This window comes from Phyllobates terribilis, unplaced genomic scaffold (genome assembly GCF_046119375.1).
Source record: "Phyllobates terribilis strain yellow unplaced genomic scaffold, ASM4611937v1 Scaffold_2__4_contigs__length_985480577, whole genome shotgun sequence".
Classification (NCBI taxonomy): domain Eukaryota; kingdom Metazoa; phylum Chordata; class Amphibia; order Anura; family Dendrobatidae; genus Phyllobates; species Phyllobates terribilis.
This window is the reverse complement of record NW_027362762.1, coordinates 202006154-202032075: the sequence shown is the minus strand read 5'-3', so window position 1 is coordinate 202032075 and position 25922 is coordinate 202006154. Positions and strand designations below refer to the sequence as shown.

General features: G+C 41.4%; 1 protein-coding gene across 4 annotated transcripts in view; it reads right to left on the bottom strand.

Moving 5' to 3' along the window:
* The window catches only part of ADCY6 (adenylate cyclase 6), a 217129-nt gene that overhangs the window by 50907 nt on the left and 140300 nt on the right, over window positions 1–25922 (bottom strand). For all 4 annotated transcript variants that reach the window (XM_073663800.1, XM_073663797.1, XM_073663799.1 and 1 more), the window contains exons 5-13: window positions 22216–22337; window positions 21888–21999; window positions 18675–18802; window positions 17461–17619; window positions 17075–17216; window positions 15498–15626; window positions 4040–4065; window positions 1547–1694; window positions 826–923 (exon numbers count right to left, since the gene is read on the bottom strand). In XM_073663800.1, coding sequence (XP_073519901.1) covers window positions 826–923; window positions 1547–1694; window positions 4040–4065; window positions 15498–15626; window positions 17075–17216; window positions 17461–17619; window positions 18675–18802; window positions 21888–21999; window positions 22216–22337 — 1064 coding nt within the window. The remainder of the gene's footprint in view (window positions 1–825; window positions 924–1546; window positions 1695–4039; window positions 4066–15497; window positions 15627–17074; window positions 17217–17460; window positions 17620–18674; window positions 18803–21887; window positions 22000–22215; window positions 22338–25922) is intronic.

Sequence of the window (25922 nt, the reverse complement as noted above, 5' to 3'; positions counted from 1 at the left end):
ACATCCTGCATGGGGCATTATATGGGGGGGGGGGGGGTGACATCCTGCATGGGACATTATGTGGGGACCAGTATCCTGTATGGAGCATTATATGGGGACCAGTATCCTGTATGGAGCATTATATGGGGACCAGTATCCTGTATGGAGCGTTATATGGGGACCAGTATCCTGTATGGAGCGTTATATGGGGACCAGTATCCTGTATGGAGCGTTATATGGGGACCAGTATCCTGTATGGAGCGTTATATGGGGACCAGTATTCTGCATGGAGCAATATATGGGGCCCATAATACTGTATGGAGGACTATAGTGTCCGGTCTGCACTGTGCGTTGAGAGAATTCGCTGGTTTCTGAGATATTGTAGAATTTACAATAGATATCGCTCATGTAATGTAAGAAGTGAAATTTTTCGGCATTGTACAATATATATATATTTCTCTGCCATATCTGTGCATCATGAATCGTGGTATGTGTTAAAGGGGCCCACTGAGACGCTTTCGTCCAGGGACCACAAAAACCTGGAGCAGGCCTAGGATGAGGCGGTGATATCATGGTGATAAAACGTGACTGCTGCAGCCAATCTCTGGTCTCAGAGGTTTTGCCAATGTATATGGCAATAGACTGCTGAGGTTAGTGATTGGCTGGAGCCAGCAATGGAAAGATGGAGCAATAGAGAAACTGCACAGCTGACTATGTGTTCAGTGTTTAAAAAAAAAAAAAAAAATAGACAATCCCTTTAACTTCATTTGGCTTACTAGTGGGTATAAAAAAGGTTGTCGAGAGAGGGTAATTCTTTAAACATGTCTCTAACATTTGTGTACTTACTGGGGAAATATGACAATTTGAATGAAACAAATGAAACAGAAGACCAGCAAGGTGCAGGCGACGTAACCTCCAAAGCGATCATCCACTTTCTTAGAATACTGCAACATATGGAAAAATTGAGGGCATATAATTACTAAGTGAATAATAAAATATTCTGAAATTGTTTTGTGCTATTATTTTATATTTTAAAAGAAATACATTTTTTTCACTTCAAGAAAAACAGTTTGTAGCATGCGTCAACAAGTGTAATATGGTCAGCATCATGGTATATTATCTATTCGAAAATACCACGGCGCATACAGACTCCGGGACTTTAATACAGATTTATTCGGAGGACAGGATTTGCAGTCTGTGTGTCATTATGTCTCTGCAACCTTAGATTTAAAAAAAAAAAATAAAAAAAAGAATAAAACGATTTATGGAGTTAAAAGTTGCAGCATCAAATATTTGGTGACCGTAGAAAAACCCTTTAACTTCAGTAGTTGCATAAGCTCAATTTATATTGAAAACATCAATAAAAACTAAAGTAATTGGCACACAATTTCCTATTCATATTGATTAGAGAAGTCTTATTTGTGCTCTTCGTAGTCATTTTTTATTCTATTAGTGCTGGAACAACAAATGACATTTGGATAATAGAATTTATTTGAATATATCTTTAGTTCTATGGCAGCCGGGCAATTAAATAAGGAACCAAGAGTGCTCATCTAGAGCAGATTACCTTTTTTTCGAGGTCCGGGGTTTGAAAAGTGAGGATGAATTTTTTAACATGATCTTTACGCAGCTGATCAATACTTCGTGCATCTATTGCTCTTGCCAAGAACTCATCAACTTCATCCTCTGGATTCAGAGCTTCCTGTGTGTTCCTGCTGCAAAATTTCAAAAGGAACTATTAGTATAACGTCTGGTACATGTGTTCACAACTGATCCTTCAACACTTCTATAACAAAACTGCTTAGGTTGAAGGACCTGACTTGGCAGAATACACAACACAGTGGTCACTTTGCACTACTTTATATTTCCACCATGTCCAATCACTCAATCGACCCGCTACCTGACTTGTGCTGCCCAAACTGCAGGCAGAATGAATCACAGTCTGGCAGTACGACTATAGCCTGGTATATTTTTTCCCCAAAATGCTCCAGTGTTTTAGAGAGACCATATAAAAATCAAGCTGGGAACCATATCCGGAGTCTAGAATAGTCAAGCGCCACCCCTGGATAGCTTTTCCCCGCACCGCTCTAGGTGACTGACAAGTCTCTTGCTATAGGGGAAGACCTGTTAATCACCTGCAGCAGTGTGGGGAGAAGCTGGCAGAAGACAGAGCCCAACTACTCTCATCTCCGGCTATGGTCTCCGGCCACATCTTCTACCTAAATTATCTCAGAAATACCGGAGAGTTTCAGAGAAAAATATACCTGGCTGCAAAAGTGCAACCAAGTTCTGATACATGCTTCCCATAGTTTGGACAGCATGAATCAGAAGACAGGTTCCCTTTAAACTAGATACAACAGCAGTTTTGGTTGGTACAGTATATAAAAGAAAAAAAAATCTACACACCCCTGTTAAAATGGTGGAATTTTGTCATGTAAAAAAATCATACCAAGAAAAATTATTTCAGAACTTTTTCCACTTTTGGCACACCTAATCTGTATAAATCCACTGAGAAACCAAGTAATTTTTTTTTTTTTTTTGGGGTGGGGGGTTGGGGGGAGAATAAAAAATGACAAAACTAAAATAATGTGGTTGCATGAGTTTAAACACAATCTTATAATAAGGGATGTGGTTGTGTTCCTAATAAGCCAATTACAGTTAAACTCATGGTAAATAGTACTCAGAACACAGTTGCCATCACTTACATGGTTACTAATTAATCCCCTTATAAAGCATAGCTGTTCTAATAGTATTTTCTTGACATTTTCTTAGTTCATTTTCAAAAGCTTTGGTCCATAAACCGCTTACAACACAGAAAAGGAATCTCATTTTTGAAAGCCATCAGTCAGGAGAAGGGCATTAGATATACCGTGAAATACTGAGAAGAGGGTCATCAAGAAGTGGTTCAAATTTGACACAACAGTGACCCTCAAAAATTGATGAAATGACAATAAGAAAATTGGTCCAGGAAGCTGCCAAGAGGCCATCAGCAACATTAAAGGAGTTTCAGGAATTTCTGGCAAGTACTGGTTGTGTACTGCATGCGACAACAATGTCCAGTATTCTTCATATGCCTGGCGTGTGCGGAGAGGTGGCAACACGGAAGCCTTTTCTTATGAAAAAAAAACATCCAAACCCAGCTCCAAGGGAGAAACTCAGGAGTCTCACAGCTCCAATGATGCCAGGCAAAACACCACCCCACAGATACAAGATCATAGATACTATGACTACCAAACAGCACCAACAAAAAGTGAACGGATGTTAAGAACTCCACTTTCATGTGGTCTCAGACAAAAAGCTGAGAACAAAAACAGATGAGACCCTTTTTGCAGTCTTCTGCTAATTTAGCAGTGTGGCCCTATGGGGGTTTTGCATCAAAGCATGGTGCTGTGGGACACCTTGGTTATTCTGCCTGTTGGTGCTGTGTTATGGCGACGGTGGTCGCCGCATAGCACCTAACAGGTTAGGGACCCGCTTAGAGGTTCGCTATCATGTGGTAGTTGGGAAATAAATTCAGATCAAAATATTAACCAAGATCCTCATGTTCCGTTTTGAACATTTTGCTTAGCTGCAGTAGATCAATGTATATGAGGAAGTACAAGCCATATCATGTTTTCTAAAGTTATAGCATATCATACAGTAGTACATCGTGGCCACAAGATTGGGAAGCACTAACATAGCAGCTTTCGATTCTGGCTCACAGAGGAGAGACATGAGAAGACTTCCCCCACTATGATTTGGATAGTAATCGCCCAGCTCCACACCATAGCCCTACTCATCTGGAAATAAAAAATATAAGAGTTTGCTTTATTCTCTACAAGATTTTATACAAGGCTGAACATACAAAACAAATTCTGAAGACTGACAGACCATATATCCGGGTCACTTATAAGTGATAGTTATCATTCATACATAGTTTATGCTTCCATTAACACCATGTGATATTACATGATCTATAGTTTCAGGTTTGGGCGTTAGTTCATCACACCCAAGACGTATTTTTAGAAACACAGCATACAAGAGTGATTTGCATAAACAGTATCTCGTGTCTTTTACTTACTTGTCTTTGCTCGATTCATCAATGCCCTGAGAAAATGAAAGACAGAATTATTATTCCTCTACGACAATTATGGGCTATTATTATACTTGCGCATTAACAATATTCTGCAAATTTCACTTGCAGCTGAGTGCCAGTAATACATACACAGGATAACATCCTTGCTTCTTTCTAAATCTTAACTAATGTAATGATTAGGTTAAAGTCTTGGGACAGGTTCCAAGTTAGACCTTGCTCTAATGTCTTTACTAAGCTAAGGCATAAATGCACAAGTCTATTCTTTGGTATGGATTTCCATGCCCTTGGCTTTAACACAAGATTATTTTTCGATAGAAATGAGAGTCACTATGTGGGTCCAGAATACAGAGCTCCGGTTACTCTGAGGCTATTCATATGGATGCATAAAACCGGGTTAGGCAATTCAAAAAGGTTAAATGCACTACTTCCATCCCATATGTAGATAGGAAACACAAACAGACGACCACAAAGTGTGTTAGGGAAACAGATTCATCTACCGTAATTTAACTTATCCTCTATGGCACAATGCACTTGATTCACCATATACAGACAAAGGCAGAATCTTATTCATTGAACAATCTACCCAGTTTATTGCTATAGAATTGTGTGACTGAGGATAAAGTCATATTTGCATGTAGCTGAAAAGTGGTGCCCTGGAGTTGACCTAGCCCCGCACTACTAGATGTATTATGTAAAGTAGAAGGCAGGTCAGTGAAGGCACAGTGAGCTGTCATAAGAGCATACAGATGAATATGTAAGCAGAGCACCAGATAGAGCACCCCACACAGGCCACACCGGAGCACGAGCATATCATTATCTCCAAACTGAAAGTAAAGATTACACAAGAACCACAGGACAGATTTCATCAACCAAGGCATCATTTTAAACAGTGTAATGTCGCCCACCTGACAGTGTATTTGGTTTTCTGAGCACAATCCTGCTGACAGGTGTACTGTAACTGAAGAGTAGAGTACCAACAATTTTGTCCACGTCTACAGCTGGGCACCTAAACAGTCAAGGCCTCAAAGCAACGGGCCTGGGACGTACATCTGACTAGTTACCAGAAACACGGAATCCCTATTCGTGTTTTCAGAGTAAAAGATATCTAGTTACAATGAAGTATGTAAGCAGGAGAGACCTGTCAGCTATGAGGAGAAAAGAAGACAGAAGCATATCTGGTTACAATGGCATGCCTGAGGTTTAACAGTACGAATCTGCTGACAGGTTTTCTTCATGCTGAAAAATGTATCTAGCATCTAATTTTTAACTAAACTAAAGTTTCCCTAGGAATATAAACTGTTTCCATTTATTTCTAGGAAATTATAAACAGAATCAGCATCGCAGATTCCCTTTTATGTTATTATTATTTATTTATTCAAGTTCTCACTAAACAATTCATGTTTCAAATGGGTTTAGTGATTGTATAATTAGCATTCTATCACTCCATCTAGCATGCTAATAGGCCCAGCTAGTATGCTAATCAACGGCACTGGTGGACCTCTGCGCACTCCGCATGCGTCATCCCCTCCAAAGGGCATGGGAATGGAGCAAGGGGATAAAACACTAGGCCTCTCCAAAGAGGAAAGTAGGTTTTCAGGCAGAGTTAAACAGCAAAAAGAAAAATAACTAGAGGATGCGTTTTCTTAAAAAAAAAAAAAATCACAATCCGCATTTAAAATTGGAAATGCGACAGATAAGAATCAGAGGAAACAAAGCATGCTCCAACCTGTTTATATATAATCATAGCATATACGCCTCATTACTAAGAGATCTGCTATTTTATAAGCACAGAAAACTACCATTACAATGAACTGGCCGAACACACTCAAATATTTTTAGATATTTCTATTTATTAAAAAGGATAGCGTTTTTCATACCGAGAAAAGAAAAACATTAAAAATATCCGCTCTTTATAGTGCTGCCACAGACTTCGAGTAATTAGTCACGTCTAACAATAATTTATTTATAACTCCCCAAGCAAGCAGTTTCCATGCACACATCTGCTCATACAGACTTGTACGCTGCAGAATATCACAGGAAACCATTCAATCATGTAGAATTCTGGCCAGTCATCCAGAACTGATGACACTGTTGGCACGGCACAAGCCCAAAAACTTGTTTGTAAACAGAAAATTGAGATGAGCCAGATCTACAGAGCCGGTCACTCCCGAACTACAAATCCAAGCGTATTATTTATATATTTTTTATATATATCTTTATATCTCTATATATATTATACACAATGTTATTAAAAGAGTTTGGAAAGGGTTAAAGACATGCACATATGTGGTGCAACAACTTAAGAGTCTCTTGATCAGGTATTAAAATGAAGCCCCACATGGTGTTTCTGGGGAGGACGGCTGGTGTTTGCATACTATTCTCTGCTGTCCATGGAGAGTGGGCTGGCCGATCAATCCTGTAGGGAGTGCAAGCACACAGAGCTCATCTCCGGGTATCCAGGGAGCAACGTTTATTTGTAATGTTTGCAGCTACTATCGGTTTTTGTAAGTGTAGAAAGGAAATATGTCACCTAATAACTTAGAAATAGATGAAGTCTATACAACCACTTGCCAATTACAACTTTATAACAATGCTCCATTTTATATAGTTCTCCTGAACAAAGCAACTCCTTTCACAGGCCTTAAAATTTACCAGCATATTTGACGTTAACACATTGTGCGCTATGGCGCGCAGAATTGTGTGCGATTCTATCTCGTGAAATAAAAAGGAAACCAAGATGACCAGTTTGGGATAAGTCATTATATTTGTTATTCTGTAAAAAACAGCCGAGACAGAAAACAGGCATATCGTAAATCAGTTAAAATTCTTGGTATATGGTATAAGCTGCCCAGTGTCACAAAAATTACCTACCATTAATAATATTCAGGGATAATATACAATATATACAACCTGTGCAGCTGCATTCACAGGGGCCCTGTAGGCAAAGGGGCTCAGAGCTACAGGTCTTTACAGCAAGAGGCTCTGCTCCTTCCTAACCATATGGCAGAATTACAGGTGGATTCATATATAAGTAAAGGATTTTCTGAAGAGCCATGAATGAGGTGTCGAAGGCTAGTACAATATTTGAAGCCGGAAATCAAGAAGCCAATAGACAGTTCTTGCATCTAGGCCACCTGTTAGTACCGACCACTGGGTAAGCTTTGAGATCACAAGTGAGTTTGATATGGTCAACTGCTATGACATCACAAGTGTGTTTCCATAAGGTAAGCTGCTATGACATCACAAGTGTGTTTCCATAAGGTAAGCTGCTGTGACATCACAAGTGAGTTTGGTATGATAAACTGCTGTAATATAACAAGTGTGTTTCAATAAGGTAAGCTGCTGTGACATCACAAGTGAGTTTGGTATGATAAACTGCTGTAATATAACAAGTGTGTTTCAATAAGGTAAGCTGCTATGACATCACAAGTGTTTCAATAAGGTAAGCTGCTATGACATCACAAGTGTTTCAATAAGGTAAGCTGCTGTGACATCACAAGTGTGTTTCCATAAGGTAAGCTGCTATGATATCACAAGTTTGTTTCCATAAGGTAAGCTGCTATGACATCACAAGTTTGTTTCCATAAGGTAAGCTGCTGTGACATCACAAATGTATTTCAGTCAGGTAAGCTGCTGTGATATCACAAGTGTGTTTTATTCAGGTAAGCTGCTGTGACATCACAGGCGTGTTTCAATAAGGTAAGTGGTTGTGACATCACAAATGTGCTTCAGTCAGGTAAGCTACTGTGACATCAGAATTGTGTTTCAATAAGGTAAGCTGCTGTGACATCACAAGTGTGTTTCAAAAAGGTAAGCTGCTGTGACATCAGAATTGTGTTTCAATAAGGTAAGCAGCTATGACATCACAAGTGTGTTTTCATAAGGTAAGCTGCTATGACATCACAAGTGTGTTTCAATAAGGTAAGCTGCTGTGACATCACAAGTGTGTTTCAATAAGGTAAGCTGCTATGACATCACAAGTGTTTCAATAAGGTAAGCTGCTGTGACATCACAAGTGTGTTTCCATAAGGTAAGCTGCTATGATATCACAAGTGTGTTTCCATAAGGTAAGCAGCTATGACATCACAAGCGTGTTTTCATAAGGTAAGCTGCTATGACATCACAAGTTTGTTTCCATAAGGTAAGCTGCTGTGACATCACAAATGTATTTCAGTCAGGTAAGCTGCTGTGACATCACAAGTGTGTTTTATTCAGGTAAGCTGCTGTGACATCACAGGCGTGTTTCAATAAGGTAAGCGGTTGTGACATCACAAGTGTGCTTCAGTCAGGTAAGCTACTGTGACATCAGAATTGTGTTTCAAAAAGGTAAGCTGCTGTGACATCACAAGTGTGCTTCAGTCAGGTAAGCTGCTGTGACATCACAAGTGTTTCAACAAGGTATGCTGCTGTGACATCACAGGTGTTTCCATAAGGTAAGCTGCTGTGACATCACAGGTGTTTCCATAAGGTATGCTGCTGTGACATCACAGGTGTTTCCATAAGGTAAGCTGCTGTGACATCACAAGTGTTTCCATAAGGTAAGCTGCTGTGACATCACAAGTGTTTCCCCTTAAGGTAAGCCGCTGTGACATCACAAGTGTATTTCAGTCAGGTAAGCTGCTGTGACATCACAAGTGTGTTTCCTTAAGGTAAGCTGCTGTGATATCACAAGTGTGTTTCTATAAGGTAAGCTGCTGTGACATCACAAGTGTTTCCCCTTAAGGTAAGCTGCTGTGACATCACAAGTGTTTCCATAAGGTAAGCTGCTGTGACATCACAAGTGTTTCCCCTTAAGGTAAGCTGCTGTGACATCACAAGTGTATTTCAGTCAGGTAAGCTGCTGTGACATCACAAGTGTGTTTCCTTAAGGTAAGCCGCTGTGTGACATGAGTGGGTCTTAGGCCATTTTCACACAACATACATTCACAGTCCAATTTAGGATTGTGATGTTCAGTCTAGCAGCAGGTCTCCTCACCCAAACTCAACAGCCCTGTGCATGCCCATGACATTGTGGTCCGTACTTAGACTGTTTTCACATATCTGACATTCACAGTCTTTGTCAGATACATTATTGTGACATTACATGTGGATTTTAGTCCAGCAAACTGCTGTGACATCACAATATTCCTGTGAGGTAGGCTGTGATGACATCACAAATGAGTTACAGTCAGGAAAGCTGCTGTAATAATCTGAGTAGAACCCACTTGTGAGAAGTGGCGTCAGGCAAGTAACATCGCCCCTCTCTGGGCTTATAGGTGGATATAAGTCAGGAAAGATGAATCTCTGTCTGGTACGTCCTGTGACATCACAAATCGCTTTAGGCAAACTCAGAGGTGGATGTATCATATGCACCATCACAGTAGCAGCTGGAAATCATGGGGCCCACCTGATTTTCTTGCTCAGGGGTCCTCTGTCCAGCCCTGAGAATATTGTATAGCAAAAAAAACTATACAAAACAACAACCATTACCACATGATAACTATATTAACTAAACACCCCCTCTTATGATAGGGGATGGAATATGAGAATCTGCTGCAAAGCGGCAAAATAAAATACACAAACAAAATCCATTTCTGCCCATTGCGCCGCCATGCTGATGAAGACGTATATTACACCATAAAGTGGACCACAATAGTTAATTTGCCATCAATCCATATGTAGACAAACTATAAAATCCCTTGATAATTTAATAAAACCAAACATTGTACAATTACTGCTATAAATTATGTAAGTGCTGCTGTAATTAAGGAGAATTTGATACGCTATTTATTTCAATCAGAGTTTATGGGAAATGTTACATTTCAAAGGAAAAGAAGCCAAGAAAATAAAAAGACAACGTGGTTTACTAGGGATATATAAAACTGCATTCACCGATAGCCGTGGCACTGAAACGAAGACATATAGCAGTGACCCGCCGATCTCCCGGCATCACTTTACCTATTTCACACTTGAGGGGCGGCTTTTCTCATGATAGCTGAATAATAACATTTCGTAGACCGAAACATTGGCAGTCATTGGTTTTATTGTATACCGACTGATAAATAACATTCAAACCTTAAAGTGTAACCGTCATTTTCATTTTTATTTTAGAAATCAACAGTACACATGAAAATAAGAAACTTTGTAATACATCTCAGAGAAATCTGCTTCTTACTCTTTCGTGACTGATCTTTTATTTTCAAAATTCACAATCCTGTGGTAAAATCTGTATTCAGTGAAGACAGACTGTTTTGCCATTGATGAGGTTCTATGAAGAACAGAGGAGGGGGAGCTCTGTATCTAGCTCATCCCTCTCCTCCCCTTTACATAGAATCTTGTTGTGGCTGCCATCTCCTATCTCAGTAATGAAACATTCTGGCTTCACTGAATGCAAATTTTACTGAGAACTGAGCATTTTAAAAATGAAAGCTCAGTCCAGGAGGAGAAAGAAGTGTATTTCTGGGATGACATATCTTACCAAGTTGCTTATTTTCATGTGTACTATTAATTTAGGAAATTAAAAATAAAATCGATGGTAACATTCTTAAATGCACATTCACGTGAGTGCTGTGGTTCTTCTATATTCGTTTTGGCGGGTTGGCACCCACCACTGCCTCCAAGATACAATTGCCCATGAGAATTTGACTTATATCACTGATCACAGAAGCTCCAATTTTATACAGCTTCCCATTTTAATGTTAGTGCGAACAAGGGGAGAGTAGGAGGTGAGAAGGCAAAACTGTGTGAAGACTCCATGACACAGCTCAGATTGAAGGCTGCACTGTATGCTACTATATAGGCATACAATGGCATAGGTCACCCACTGACATTCAAAATAAAAACCAAAAAAACACATGTTGGCATATGCAAAGGAATATCCGCCCAGCGTATGCCAAAAGACACTATCCTGGCACATGTCATGTGCATGGGGAGCTATGGATTCGAAGTAAGCCTCACTTTCTCGTTGAATATGCCATACGTTTGGAGAATATACAGTGGGTACGGAAAGTATTCAGACCCCTTTAAATTTTTCACTCTTTGTTTCATTGCAGCCATTTGGTAAATTCTAAAAAAGTTCATTTTTCTCTCATTAATGTACACTCTGCACCCCATCTGGACTGAAAAAAAACAGAAATATAGAAATTTTTGCAAATTTATTAAAACGAAAAACTGAAATATCACATGGTCATAAGTATTCAGACCCTTTGCTCAGACACTCATATTTAAGTCACATGCTGTCCATTTCCTTGTGATCCTCCTTGAGATGGTTCTACTCCTTCATAGGAGTCCAGCGGTGTATAATTAAACTGATAGGACTTGATTTGGAAAGGCACACACCTGTCTATGTAAGAGCTCACAGCTCACAGTGTATGTCGGACCAAATGAGAATTATGAGCTCAAAGGAACTACCCAAGGAGCTCAGAGACAGAATTGTGGCAAGGCACAGATCTGGCCAAGGTTACAAAAGTTTCTGCATTACTCAAGGTTCTTAAGAGCCCAGTGGCCCCCATAATCCTTAAATGGAAGAAGTTTGGGACCACCGGAAGTCTTCCTAGACCTGGCCGTCCAGCCAAACTGAGCAATCGTGGGAGAAGAGCCTTGGTGAGAGAGGTAAAGAAGAACCCCAAGATCACTGTGGCTGAGCTCCAGAGATGCAGTAGGGAGATGGGAGAAAGTTCCACAAAGTCAACTATCACTGCAGCCCTCCACCAGTCGGGCCTTTATGGCAGAGTGGCCCGACGGAAGCCTCTCCTCGGTGCAAAACATATGAAAGCCCGCATAGAGTTTGCCCAATAAAATCCCAACAGTGAAACATGGTGGTGGCAGGATCATGCTATGGGGGTGTTTTTCAGCTGTAGGGACAGGACGACTGGTTGCAATTGAAGGAAACATGAATGCAGCCAAGTACAGAGATATCCTGGATGAAAACCTCTTCCAGAGTGCTCTGGACCTCAGACAATGACCCTAAGCACACAGCTAAAATAACAAAGGAGTGGCTTCAGAACAACTCTGTGACCATTCTTGACTGACCAGCCAGAGCCCTGACCTAAACCCTATTGAGCATCTCTGGAGAGACGTGAAAATGGCTGTCCACCAACGTTCACCATCCAACCTGATGGACCTGGAGAGGATCTGCAAGGAAGAATGGCAAAGGATCCCCAAATCCAGGTGTGAAAAACTTGTTGCATCATTCCCAAAGAAGACTCATGGCTGTACTAGCTCAAAAGGGTGCTTCTACTCAATACTGAGCAAAGGGTCTGAATACTTATGACCATGTGATATTTCAGTTTTTCTTTAATAAATTTGCAAAAATTTCTACATTTCTGTTTTTTTTCCAGTCAAGATGGGGTGCAGAGTGTACTTTAATGAGAAAAAAATTAACTTTTTAGAATTTACCAAATGGCTGCAAAGAAACAAAGAGTGAAAATTTTTAAGGGGTCTGAACACTTTCTGCACCCACTGTATTTGTTTTTTTTAGATAATTCCTTTGCTTGGTGTTTAAAGAAGATCTGTCACCAGATTTCACAATACTAACTACATACATTACTAAATTGATCTCTACCATCTGATGAGACTGGTGTGCTTACTGTGAAAATCTATGGTCGTATAATGAATATAAAATATGCATTTTTTTATTGAGTCCAGATGACGAGAGAGGGATCTCATGAGTCCAGGTATATTCAGTCTCCGTCCACCTAGCCTGATAACTGCGGTTTGTACTGTGCAGCGTGAGATCTCAGCAGCAGGAAAAAGATACTGAGAAGCTGTCAATCAGGCTGAAGTAAACTTTCAAAAAGTATTTTGCAGCTTTGTTACATAGATTGTCAAAGCCTACACCAGCCTAATCAGATCAAGAGATCAATTTAATATTGTATGCAGACTGTATTGTGAAATCTGGTGACTGATAGGTTAAAATGACTTTCTAAGAAGTTGCTCAAACTTGTGTGTTTCTGTATACCTGAGGGAAATTGATTGGGAAATTCTGAGCCCCACTGACTGCAGGGGCTGAATACTATTATCTTTACAGCTTTTAAGATTTTCAAAGCCAAAACTGAAAGTCATAGAAAAATACAACAGGTAGATCTGAGAGGTTTAATATAGGTCAAAAGAAGTCAGAACATGTACATTGGGTTCAGAGAACGCCATGTCTGAACATTAGAGCACTTATGTGCTTAGACTTTGTATACACTGGTCTAGATCCGCAGCCTCTCCAGAGTACAGCATGTGTACTGCGCAGCTTATTGCAATACAGATGCTCCGCTCATTAGTCTGGAGAAGGTTCACATGGAATCAGTAATTACAGCTTATTTATTATGGATAGATTTCCAGGGGCTTTAGCTTTTGCTAAGACATGACTTCAGATTGGGTAACGTACCTCCTGGTTCCACGTGCGCACAATGCAGCTTGACTCAGTCGCTCATCCGTACTTATCTACTGCAGCAGAACACATTGTAAATAGACAGTCTTTAGGGTATAAGAGACAAGGCTGCATTTTGCCTTTAGGGAAGATTTGGCTGAGAATGGCATGTGACTTGAGAGTTGCTCGCCCCTTGGTATGTCTCATTAAGCAGATCCCACAGGAGGCCCTCTGAAACTATTTAATTAAGTGTTTCTGAGAGAAGAGCTCTACATCCCTGTGTTGTCTTTGCCTACCCTCACCGGGGGGCCTCTCTCACGCTCAATCCTTTGGAAAATCAGCAGCCTGTGTGAGGCCAGAGAATCCAGAAACACTAATAACGCGGCTCTACTGTCACGGCATTGCTAACGAGACCATCTCTGACTGATTCACGGCAGCATGCACATGGGAAATGTGTGTATCAGTGTGTGCTGAACACAGCTAGGCCATAGAGAAGTCATTCTCACAACCGGGGAATTACAGATTGGGGTGGTTGTTTGCAATTCCAAAATAAAAAGTTAGTCCTTGGTCAATCTCATTTTCAGGTGCAATCTGGCCTGCTCTGATCACAGTCCCATCAGAGTATAATTAGTGGTTTTCTTCACTGAGACACAACAGAGTTAAATGGTCCCGCCACATCCAGTTGTCATTTTCTCATTTACTATGACTTTGAGGAAGAAATAGATCAGCCTAGAATCCTTTTAAGTTGTAAAAACCTGAAACTTTGTTTTAAAAGGCAAAATGTATAAACAGAAAACATGTAGCCAAGACTTAAGAGGCCTTATCCCATTACAGCAACCAAAATTTATACAAATAACTGGCCCATGAATTAGCCAATTGTGCAGGACTGTCTTCAGAAACCCCTTGGGTCAGCTCCAGCTGGTCAGAGACATTCCCGCTGCCTATGCAGGAGACTTGTGGTATTATATAGTAGACAGCTAAAACTTAAAGGGAACCTGTCACCATGTGTTTGCTATGTAATCTGAAAGCAACATGATGTAGGGGTTGAAACCCTGATTCCAGCGATGTGCCATTTGCTGGTCGGCATAGTGTCATTTTGATACAATCACTGTTTTCTCTGCTGCAGATGCTGCAGTGCTTAGAATGATAAGCCCTGTGTAGCCTCCCCCACACTACTGATTGGCATATTTCTGTGTACACTGTGTATAGGCAGAAAGCTGCCAATCAGTGGTGGCAGTTATACAGAACAGTTGACTAGGAGGCATGAGACACTTAGTACTGTAGTGATAATCTCCTGCTGATAAAACACTGCATTAAAACAGCAACACACAACCTTTTAAGTGACACATCACTGCAATCAGGCTTTCAGCCCCTACATCATGCAGATTTCATAGAAAAAAAATCTGTTGACAGATTGCCTTTAAGGAAAATTATTTGATACATGAACAGGCTGAGTTTAGAGCGGTTGTGTCCATATGATTATGTTGTAATAACATATGACTGTTTCTGCCTTTTTTGCCATTGTAGTAAAGTACCCCTGGGTCTAGATGTGACGCTGTTTTACATGGCAATGATTTCAAGGGAATCTGTCAACATGGTTTTGCTATGAAATCCGAGAGCTGCGTGATGTAGGGGGAAGAGATCCTGATTCCAGTGATGTGTCACTTACTGGGCTGCTTGGTGCAGTTTTGATCGAACCCCCATTTTCTCTGCTGCAGATGTAGCAGTGCTCAGAATGCTGAGCTGTGTATAACCCCGCCCACACTCCTGATTGGCAGCTCCGGTGTACACGGAGCAATGTCTGCAAGCTGCTAATCAGTGGTGGGGGCGGGGTTACACAAATTAGCTGGACTGACCTGCATCCAAGACCTAGTCGGGCAATGATAATCTAATCAGTCTAATAAGTGACACATCCCTGAAATCACGGTCTCTGCCCCAATATTATGCTGCTCGCAGACTAAATAGCAAAAACCTGCTTACAGATTCCCTGTTATAACATGATTTTTTTCATTCTGTAACTTTTACCCCAACACTAATATAAGAATGATTCACATTGAACATTACACCCCCCTGTGAAATACCAATGATTCATTCCTTTATACTCACCATTTGACGAAAAGCCTTTGAGCCTTTGTTGCGTGGAAAGGATCTTTCAGGTACCCAGACCCGTGTAAGGCCTTCACTTGAGTTGGCTCTGGCTCTTTGTAGTTTGGCCAGCATGGCCTTTTCTTCTTTCTGTAATTGAAGAACACACAGAAACACCTTTATAGGACACCCTCTTAACTCAAGAGCAGACCTTCTGTAGCAGTCCTGGCACTTTTAATGCTTGTGACAAGAAAATCTCATAGTTCGAATGAGCAATGGTGAGTCTTTCGGATCATGTCTATCAGGGAGAAAATACACTTTACATCACAAACCTCTCAAGATCCAGTCTGTTTCTATAAATATGAAAAACATACCAAGAACTGAAGTGAATAGGACCAGGAGTGATCGTGTCACTGTACTGTCGATGATAAATCAGAATAACTAAGAAGCACTATTTGCTTGTAGATACTTGTAATTCACCTTACAAGTACTCAACTACAGGGCGCCTAATTCTCCCTTCAGTACACCTGGCTATTTGGTAAAAAGTATGACTTTTTGTTGTTGCAGCAGGTGGAATAACTGACACTGCAAGACCAGATCAGAACAGAACATGCACTGATTTTAACAGAATGGACAGACAGAACTTTAATTTAAAGACGTCTTTAACTAAAAGCCTCTAGTCACTGTTTGTGACTGCAGGCTTGTGCATCCTCACATCGCGTGCACCGAGCGCACTGTGAGGATTCTCCAATGCCGGAAACAGTGGTCATGTGACCACAAGTATGCAATACGCATACTCCCAGCCACATGCCGACTAGATGGGCACGGCCATGGAGTGAGTCCGGAAACAGTCTCGTTTGAATGTGGCCAGGAGTATGCATATCACATACTGGTGGTCACATGACCGCTGCTTCCATACTGGAGAATCCTCACCGTGCGCAGTGAGCGCACTGTGAGGATTCACAAGTAGTTTGAGAGCGGTCAACCTTTTTTTAAAAAAACATTTGTGAATAGCCCATGTGTTGAAGTTTTGAATATTATCCATTCTGATTAAAGTGACTGTTTGGTATGGGACTAAAGTCTGCAGACTGCCGAATCATGATCGCATACGGTGTGAAGACTGTCATGATTTCCTCAGTACTCTGCTTTTGAGCTATTCGCAGTCATGTGCTGATTAGACTCGTTTAGCTTTTCTCAACAGAAGAGAACTGAGAGAGGCCGAGTGTATTCAGCACATGCAAATCATATACACGACGTCAAGTGACCACTGATTAGCACGGAGAATAACTGGGAATGGTATGCATTGCACACGGTCACAATTTGAAAGACTGCAGTCACATAGAGAGGCTACAGACTTGTCACAACCCCTTTTAATTTGATGACAATGGATGAGGACTCTGATTGATGATGAGTGAATTATACTTTGGCAGCAATAACCTGATAATCCTAAGCAAACCAAATTATTTAATGATACATAAATCATCTTTTTGTGAAATACTCACACTCTTGTAAGAGTCAACATCAAACATGGTAGAAGATCAAGGTAAGGTAAAACTATTTCGGTTTAGGCCTTTAATAGCCTGTGTTCTCTAACTTACCCTCTTCTGGCTGCACCCTGTCACCAGGAAAGTTTTGATGTTGTGTTCCTTGAGATAAGCGTTTCTCTCACCTCCATGACCAGGTTCCACCTCATAATCTCCATTCAGGTAATTTAATGTAGCACTTGTGATGTGTATCCTCCTGAACAGGAACGAAGAGCGGACATCATTACTCCAATGAACAGACTAAAGATCATGTTCATCTATGTAGCTGACAGTTCACAGTTAGGCTCTGTTCACATAATATTTAGAACGGGAACACCTCCAAATGCATACATACTGAAAATATATTCAAGCATATATACCAAACATAAGCAATAAATGTGATGTGAACAGAACCTAAAACAGCAATGTGAATCAATGCGGAGGATAGAAGTGTCACTCACCCGGCCTTGCCACCAGCTTCCATATGATTGGCCAAAGTCACATCATTAGACCATACATCAAACTGCCACTTTCGCAGGCCAAGGACACCACAGTGAACTCGCCCACTGTGTATTCCCACTCGCATGTTCACATTTACCCCTGTAACTTCTCTTACTAACCTGAAATGACAAAAACAAATTCATCAAGGTCATCGCATCATTCAGATAACACCATCATCATTTACAGAGCTGTCCAGACTCTGAAAACAAGCTGTAAGAAAAGAACAAGCACTACAACAACAAATAACCTGGCAAACCCTCTACTGCAGTGATCCCTAATGGGCGGAGATGCCATGCTGCACATGAATGAGAGACTGCTGCAGCCAATCGTTGGCTCCAGTGGTGATGCCTCCATGAATGTCACAAGACCACTGAGGCCAGTGATTGGCTGCAGTGCTCATATGCATTTGCATCACGTGATTGCTATAGCAACGTATACAAGGACCAAAGGGGATCACAGGAGTGCCATTGCTGGGACAGCAGGGGTTTTACCAAATGAGTAAATTATAATAAATAATTATAAATAATGTTATTTTTAATTAATCACATCCTCTGCAATTTTTTTTAAACGGTGTATAATCTCTTTAAAGATTATCTGTCATTAGGTTTTCGCTACTTCATCTGAGAGCAGCATAATGTAGGATCAGAGACACTGATTACAATGATGTATCACTTACTGTATAGGATACTGTAGTATAGATTAAAAACTATTTTATCTTCTGCAGATCTAACAGTTCTCTGCTTTCTGTGTACACTGTGCATAGACAGAAAGCTGCCAATCAGTAGTGGAGGCGTGGTTGGCCATGCAGTCTTCTAGTGATAATCTTCTGATAATAAAACAGTATTTTATAAAAACTAAACTAAGCAAGCCCAATAAGTGACACTGCTAGAATAGGGGTCTCTGCCCTTACATTATGCTGCTCTCCGATTAGATAGCCTTAACCTGATGACAAATTCTCTTTCAGAAAACCAAACAAAAGTTAAATACAAAACGTAAATGATACTAGTCCACCTTCTTCACAGCTTCCATTTTTGTGACAAATTCTGTTTTTTGAAACATCTTTGTATAAAAAAAAAAAAAAAAAAAAAAAAAAAAAAAAAAAATCACTGAAAAATGTTAAGCGTATGGCTTGTTAAAACCTATATAATTATATTTTAAGCAAAGGTCCACTTACGAGATGGCTTCAATCATATCAACTCCCATCTCCACACAGCAGTGAGCGTGATCCGCGCGAGCTTCAGGCAATCCGGAGACACAATAGTAACAATCGCCCAGGATCTTAATGCGCAAGCAATGGTTTTCCTTGAAACAGAAAATGATAGTCATGAAATTTTGGAAATACGCAGCAAGAATGAACTGCAATACATTCAACTCAGAAGACATAAGTCCCCTTCATAGGTAATAAAGTTGTATTGTGAAGTGAAATGCTGTATTATCCTCCAGCTATATTTGATTCCTCACGCTTATTCCTCACATACTGTTCGGCAAGCAGTGAAAAAAAAAAGTGGGAATCATTTAAAACAAATTATGAAACCATGAGTCAGTAACATAATTAGAAGAACCACAAAAAAAGCATTCAACAAGAACAAGCTCCAAGGAAAAGTTAAAACGCCCAAATGTTAGGCAACCAAATAATGTCTGAAATCTGCTTGTGAGGGGAGTCGCACGGCTGCCAAACCTCACCAGGGGCCTCCTACTCATGCTCAACAATTCGGAAATTTGTAGTCTGTGTGTGGCACAATTTTTAATGCAGCCAATTTTTTTTTTTCAGTTTTAAAACTTGGAGCTAAACTAGATTTCAGACCACGGGTGGAAACATACACAGATATTCGTATGTTACAACATAGCTCCCTGTATGCTCAGCTTTTGGCCACAACTTTGACATTAACATGAATATGATTTTAAATATATAATGAGAACGAAAATAGCTCTGTAGTAGTCAGATTACTAGTCCTGGTATTATACTTCATCATCGGCTCCTCCGGACACATCTGTCTGCAGAAACAAATTACTGCTTGGGGCTAGGAGGGATTTTGGGTGACTGCAACCCTTACATGTCTCCCCCCCCCCCCCCCCCCCCCCTTCCATTAATTAAAAAGTTTTACAGCCTAAGTCACCAGCATACAGCTAAGGAAATGGTAATGTGAGATACAAGGCTCACAACTATTGATGGCAAAAATGTAATCAATAACTGTCTAACAAAACAAAACCTGGCGCCTGATAAAACACTACTAACCTGCAGATATGGGGTTAATCGACACCTGCTCTTAGATCCACATTAAGGGCTCTTTCATACGTCAGTATCTCCGGTACGTGTGGAGAAACTGACACACGTACAGTCATTCAAATCTATGGGTCTGCGCACGTCAGTGTGTTTCCACAGACCATGTGTCCGTGTGCTCATGTCCGTTTTTTTCCAGATGCACGGTCCGCAAAATGTCTCGCGCTGAACAAACGTGTGTCATCAGGGTGACACGTACCGGTACCTGGGAATCAGTGTACAATTAGTGCTGTTCGCAAGCGCCGGGTGCTGAACGCTGCCCTCATCATTGTCTCTTGCTCACGTGATCAGCAACAGCAGGGACAATGTTGGGAGTAGTAGTGTCTGCTCCCACACTGTCCCTGTGTAAAAATAAGAATAAAATAATAAAATCCTTATACTCACCTGTCTGGAGATGTCCACTGCTGTAATCCTCTGACCGCTGACGCCGAGGAGCCGGGGAGAATGAGCCGCTCCAGCACTGAGCTGAGCTCACTGAGTGACACAACACCGCTCCTGAGCTCCGCTCAGTGCAGGGCCCCGCTCGCTGGAGCGGCTCATTCTCCCCGGCTCCTCGGTGTCAGCAGATTACAGAAGGGGACATCTCCAGACAGGTGAGTATAAGGATTTTATTCTTATTTTTACACAGGCACTACTACTCCCAACATTGTCCCTGCTGGTGCGGATCACAGCGCGAGCAAGGAACAATGATGAGGCCAGTGTTCAGCACCCGGCGCTTGGGAACAGCGCTAACTGTAGCGCTGATTCCCAGGTGCCGGAAAGTGTGATCCTGATGAGGCACACAGGCGGTACACGGTTGCCACACACGCACACACACAGGACACTGATATTTCCAGTACCGAATTTTATGGTACTGGAAATATACGGACTGCCATAATGGGAGGAAATTGACTTTATTCCTCCTGGCAGCATTCTGGTTTCAGCCACGGGTTCAGTCACCGCTCTGTGTATAGAGAGCAGAGGCTGTAACCGCAACCCGGTCCTGGCTGAAACCGGAATGCTGCCAAGGGGAATAAAGTTAATTTCCCCCTGGTAACGTGGGTCTAAGTGCGGGCGCCAGGCAGGTTCACAACGATATTAACCTGCAGATTAACCTCATATCTGCAGGTTAATCAAATTTTTTCAGGTGACAGGTTCCCTTTAAAAACACTTATTATTCCAAAGTTAAAAAAAGCCCAATCAATAGGTAAATTCAGATAGATATGTACTGTTACTGTCAATTATATCTGTTTATTAATAACAAATCTCTGTATATAGACTTATATTACTGGTCAAATCTTATGGACCCTAAGAAAGTGGAGAATAAATTCTCTACTATTCCCTAGTGCAGAGGACCAACCTGGTCGCGAATGGTGGCACCCTAGATTGTAATCAAGTGATGCCCCGTTCCTCGATATCTGACCCTCTATGCCCCTAGGTTACCCTGTTGTCATAATTGGTATAGGTCTAGTATTGGTTATGCAGATTGGTAACGGTCAGATAATTATGCAAAACATATACAAAATAATTCCAGGCTAAAGTTAATGGCCACGGATCCTCAGGGAAATCCCTGCAACAGAATGTGATCCAGATAAGTACTCAGGACGCATGCTGGATGTGTTTTTGTTGCAGAGATTTCCCTGAGGATCAGTGGCCATGAACTTTAGCCTGGAATTATTTTGTATATGTTTTGCATAATTATCTGACCATTGCAAATATGCATAACCAATACTAGACCTATACCAATTATGACAACAGGTTAACCTAGGGGCATAGAGGGTCTGTATACAGTCTAGGGTGTGCCAACCTACACAACAAGGTAGGGATACTTTCTGCACTAGTGAATTAAATAAGGAGAATTTATCCTCCTTTTCCCAGGGTCCATAAGATTTGACAAGTAATATAAGTCTATATAGAGAGATTTATTATTAATAAACATATATAATTGATGTAACAGCACATCTATATGAATCTACCTAATGGGTGTTGTTTTTTTTTACTTTGCAATAATAAAGAAGTGTTTCTATGGGATTTTGTTTCATTAAACAATACAGTATGAGATAAGGCAGACTTTTTTCTTTTTTAATTATACATTTTACATAAATCTCACATTGATCAGTCACTTACTGCAGCTAGCTTGTCAAATCGGGCAAAGAGTTCGTTCAAAGTCATGACTAACTCCTGTGCCGTGCATTGTGATGCCAAGCTGGTGAAGCCCTCAATGTCCGCAAAGAGGATACTGCAAAGAGAGACCGGGAGGTCAAACGCAATTAAATACATATTCTTATTTCAAGAAGTACAGACCATTACATCGCCAATGCATAACCCGATTATACGTCTTGAAGGTGAAGTGGCTAAAGCTTCTCCAGTCCCCTGCCGCAGGACGTCCAGCCATCTTGTACTGTGCATTTCTGAAGGTTTAATCAGGAAAAGTAAAGTCCTAGCTCCACATTACCTCACATTGTCATGCTTCTGTATGTAGATTTTGTGAAACATCATATCCTCCTTTTTGGTATTTATGTCTTCTTTCATTTCCATTGCAACATGACGAGGCAGCACAGACAGCAGGAGGCGCTCCTGCACAGTAGAGGTGAAGTCACATATAGAAGAAAAAAAAAACAATACCAGTTATTTGACATTTTTGCAGGTCTTTCCAAAAATAATAATTGCAGTCAGTCAATGAGACAAGCCCTAAGCGTGCCAGGTTTGTGTTTCCGCCCCTTTCTTTATCTTGACATATGGCTCCATTGTGGTAAAGAAATAAGAAATCGCATATACTCACCTTCCGTTCCGACACATCTCCGTCCAGCAGGCTGTGACCCCTGCCAGTTTCCTCTCTCTCTTCAATCATGGATTGAAAGCTGCAGACAATCTCAACAGCAGAGGACATTGGCAGGGTACAACGCCAGCAGGACGAAGGAGTGATGGGGGCATCAGAAGAAAAGTGAGTTTATGCCACCACTTATATTTTTTACCACAATGGGGAAATGGGTAATGATGGAAAAAAACAGGGATGAAGGATGCAAGGTGGGAAAAACCCCTTTAAAGAGAATGTGTCAACAGGATTTCAACCCACAAACTAGGGAATCCCACCAGGAATTTGCCCTTTAATCTAAGAGCAGCATGATGTGGAAACAGAGACCCTGATTCCACTAATGTGTCACTGGGCTGCTTTCTGTAGTTTTGATAAAATCACTATTTTATCAGCAGGAGACAAACAAGAGGAATAGTAAACCTGCTGCCATGTAGTCCTCCATATTCTTGAGCTCTGTATAACCCCACCCACACCACTAATTGGCAGCTTTCTGTGTACACTGTGCATAGGCAAAAAGCTGCCAATCAGTGGTGTGGGCGGGGTTATACGGAGCTCAGCATTCAGAGAACTGCTAGATCTGCAGCAGAGAAAATGGTGATTTTATCAAAACTGCAACAAGCAGCTCAGTAAAAGGAATCATGGTCTTTGCCCCTACATAATACTGCTCACAGATGGGGTAGCATAAAAACAGTGACAGATCCCCTTTATGAGTCTCGATTGGAAATGATCAACAGCTCATAATCTTGTGGTGCTATGTAACCCTTTAGTTTGCTCAGTGGATGACTAGCTGCTCAGACCTCATCCTTAGGACAATATGGAGGATTGGGGGGCATCTTCATTGCTGCTCTATAGCTCAGCTGACTGGGGGTGCAGTGTCCCTTCAGTTCTTTACCAGGCACGGGAGAATAGACTTTGTAGCAGCTGTGCCCAGCACTGCAGCTTGGTCCTATCCACATAAAAGACTACAGTACCAGGCATGGCCACTACAAACTCTACAGCTCTGTGCCTGCTGGGCAATGAAGGGGTCACAGCTCTCCAGTAAAGTTTATATAGCAGTCAGGAAAACGATTGTGTGGCCAACAGCCACCTGTACTGACTCCTCTATACACAAAACACTCGGTGTGGCAGAGTATTCCTATGTTCTCTGCAGTTTTTGTCCCAGAAAAGAAAAGGATCGGTTTTCAGAAATTCAATGTGCCGAATCTTTCTCTTCCCCGACACCATCTGTCAGGGGAGAGTCGGGAGACCCGCCATACATATTAGACTGTTGGTCAATCACATTAATATCGGCGGTTCGGGCTGACTTTAACAAGACTGCCATGCACATTAGATTAATGTGTCAACAGAAAAAGACCTATTGTTTAAAAGGAACCTGCCACTTGATTCATGCTGCCCAAACCACAGGAAGCATGAACTAGATCTGGCTACACAATTACAGCAAGATAGATTATTCTCTGGAATTTCAGACAAAATATAGTTTGAAAGTAGTTGTCCACTACTTTCACATTGATGCGATCAATGTATGATCGGCAGGGGACCCCCGCCAATCAGCTGTTATCAGTGCCGGCCGGAAGTCCTTACCTGCGATGCTTGGCCGTCCATTTGTAGTGGCCGCCGCTGGGTACTGCACATCCACCTCCCATTGAATTGAATAGGAGGCGGATGTGCAGTAACAAGCGCCGGCCACTACAACTTCACAGTCAAACACCGCAGGTAAGGACTTCCGGCCGGCGGCACCAACAACAACTGATCGGCAGGGGTGCTATGGATATGGAATCAATGTGAAAGTATTTCACATCAGTAGATCTTTTCTCACTTTGGAAACTGCTAAAACTCTTACTGTCGCTCTTATTCACTCTCGTCTGGACTACTGCAACTCTCTTCTGATCGATCTCCCTCTTACCAAAATTTCCCCTCTCCAATCTGTCCTGAATGCGGCAGCCAGGGTCGTATTTCTGTCCAGCCGCTTCACTGATGCCTCCACCTTGTGCCAGTCATTACACTGGTTACCCATTCGCTACAGGGTCCAATATAAACTCATTGCTCTCACCCACAAAGCTCTCCACAGTTCTGCACCACCTTATATCTCCTCTCTCATCTCAGTCTATCGTCCTACACGTGCCCTCCGTTCCACAAATGACCTAAGGCTAACATCCCCCATAATCCGAACCTCGCACCTCCGTCTCCAAGACTACTCTCGTGCTGCGCCAGTTCTCTGGAATGCTCTACCCCAGACGATCCGATTGATGCCTAGCCCCGATGTCTTCAAGCGCGCTTTAAAAACCCATCTCTTTAAACAAGCCTACCATCTCAAATACCCAGTAAACTAACTTTCCCCTGTTCCCTCCTGAATACTACTCAGAATCTGCCCCCTACTGTTCATCTGTTTCTACACCCTCCATGCACACGATAACTGCACTCGGTAATTGAGTATTACACTTTAACATACAAGCTAATGACCGGATCATACAGCTTTATATGATAATCCCAACTTATTATAATTGCCTGACCTGAAATAACAAGCACTTTCCACCTATTGTGTCCCCCCATTTCCGTGTAGAATGTAAGCTTGCGAGCAGGGACCTCACTCCTGATGTAACTGTTAAACTGTCTCACCCTGTATTGAATTTATTGTTTGTACATGTCCCTGCTTAATTGTAAAGTGCTGCGGAATATGTTGGCGCTATATAAATAAAAATTATTATTATTATTATTATTAAAGTATTGGGCAACTCCTTGAAGAGTTTAGTCCGGTTCCACCCCTGGCTAGCTTTTTACCACACCGCTATTTAGTGAGAGGCCTGTAAATAATCTCTAGTGGTGCTGGGAAGAGCCGACCAGGGGCGGCGCTGGACTAGGCTCTTTAAACTATATTTTCTCTTTATGGCTTCTCCCAGCGCCACTAGAGGTGGCTAACAGGTCTCTCGCTAAGTATACACTTGGGATAGACCTATCAATCACCTGGAGCCAAGCAGGATAAAGCCACTCCAGTGCAGCACAGAACTTGGCTCTTCAAACTATTTTCAGTCTGAAACACTGAATCGTTTCATAAAAAAACATACCTGGCTGCAATCGTGCACCAGGCTCTGTCTTTGGGCAGCATGAATCGACTGACATTTGCTTTTTAAATCAGGTTTTTATATTAAATTTACTTTTTTTTAAAAAAAAAAAAAAATGTTAGCTTTTTTTTTTTATATATCACAATCTTTATTAAACAAAACAGAAATCTTGCAATTTTCATACTGCTCACTGGGGCATTTTAATCTCCAACTTCTTGATGTTTCTAAAAATCTACATGAACATTAGTAGCAATGAACAGACTCTTGTACTGAAGCATCTAATGAGCG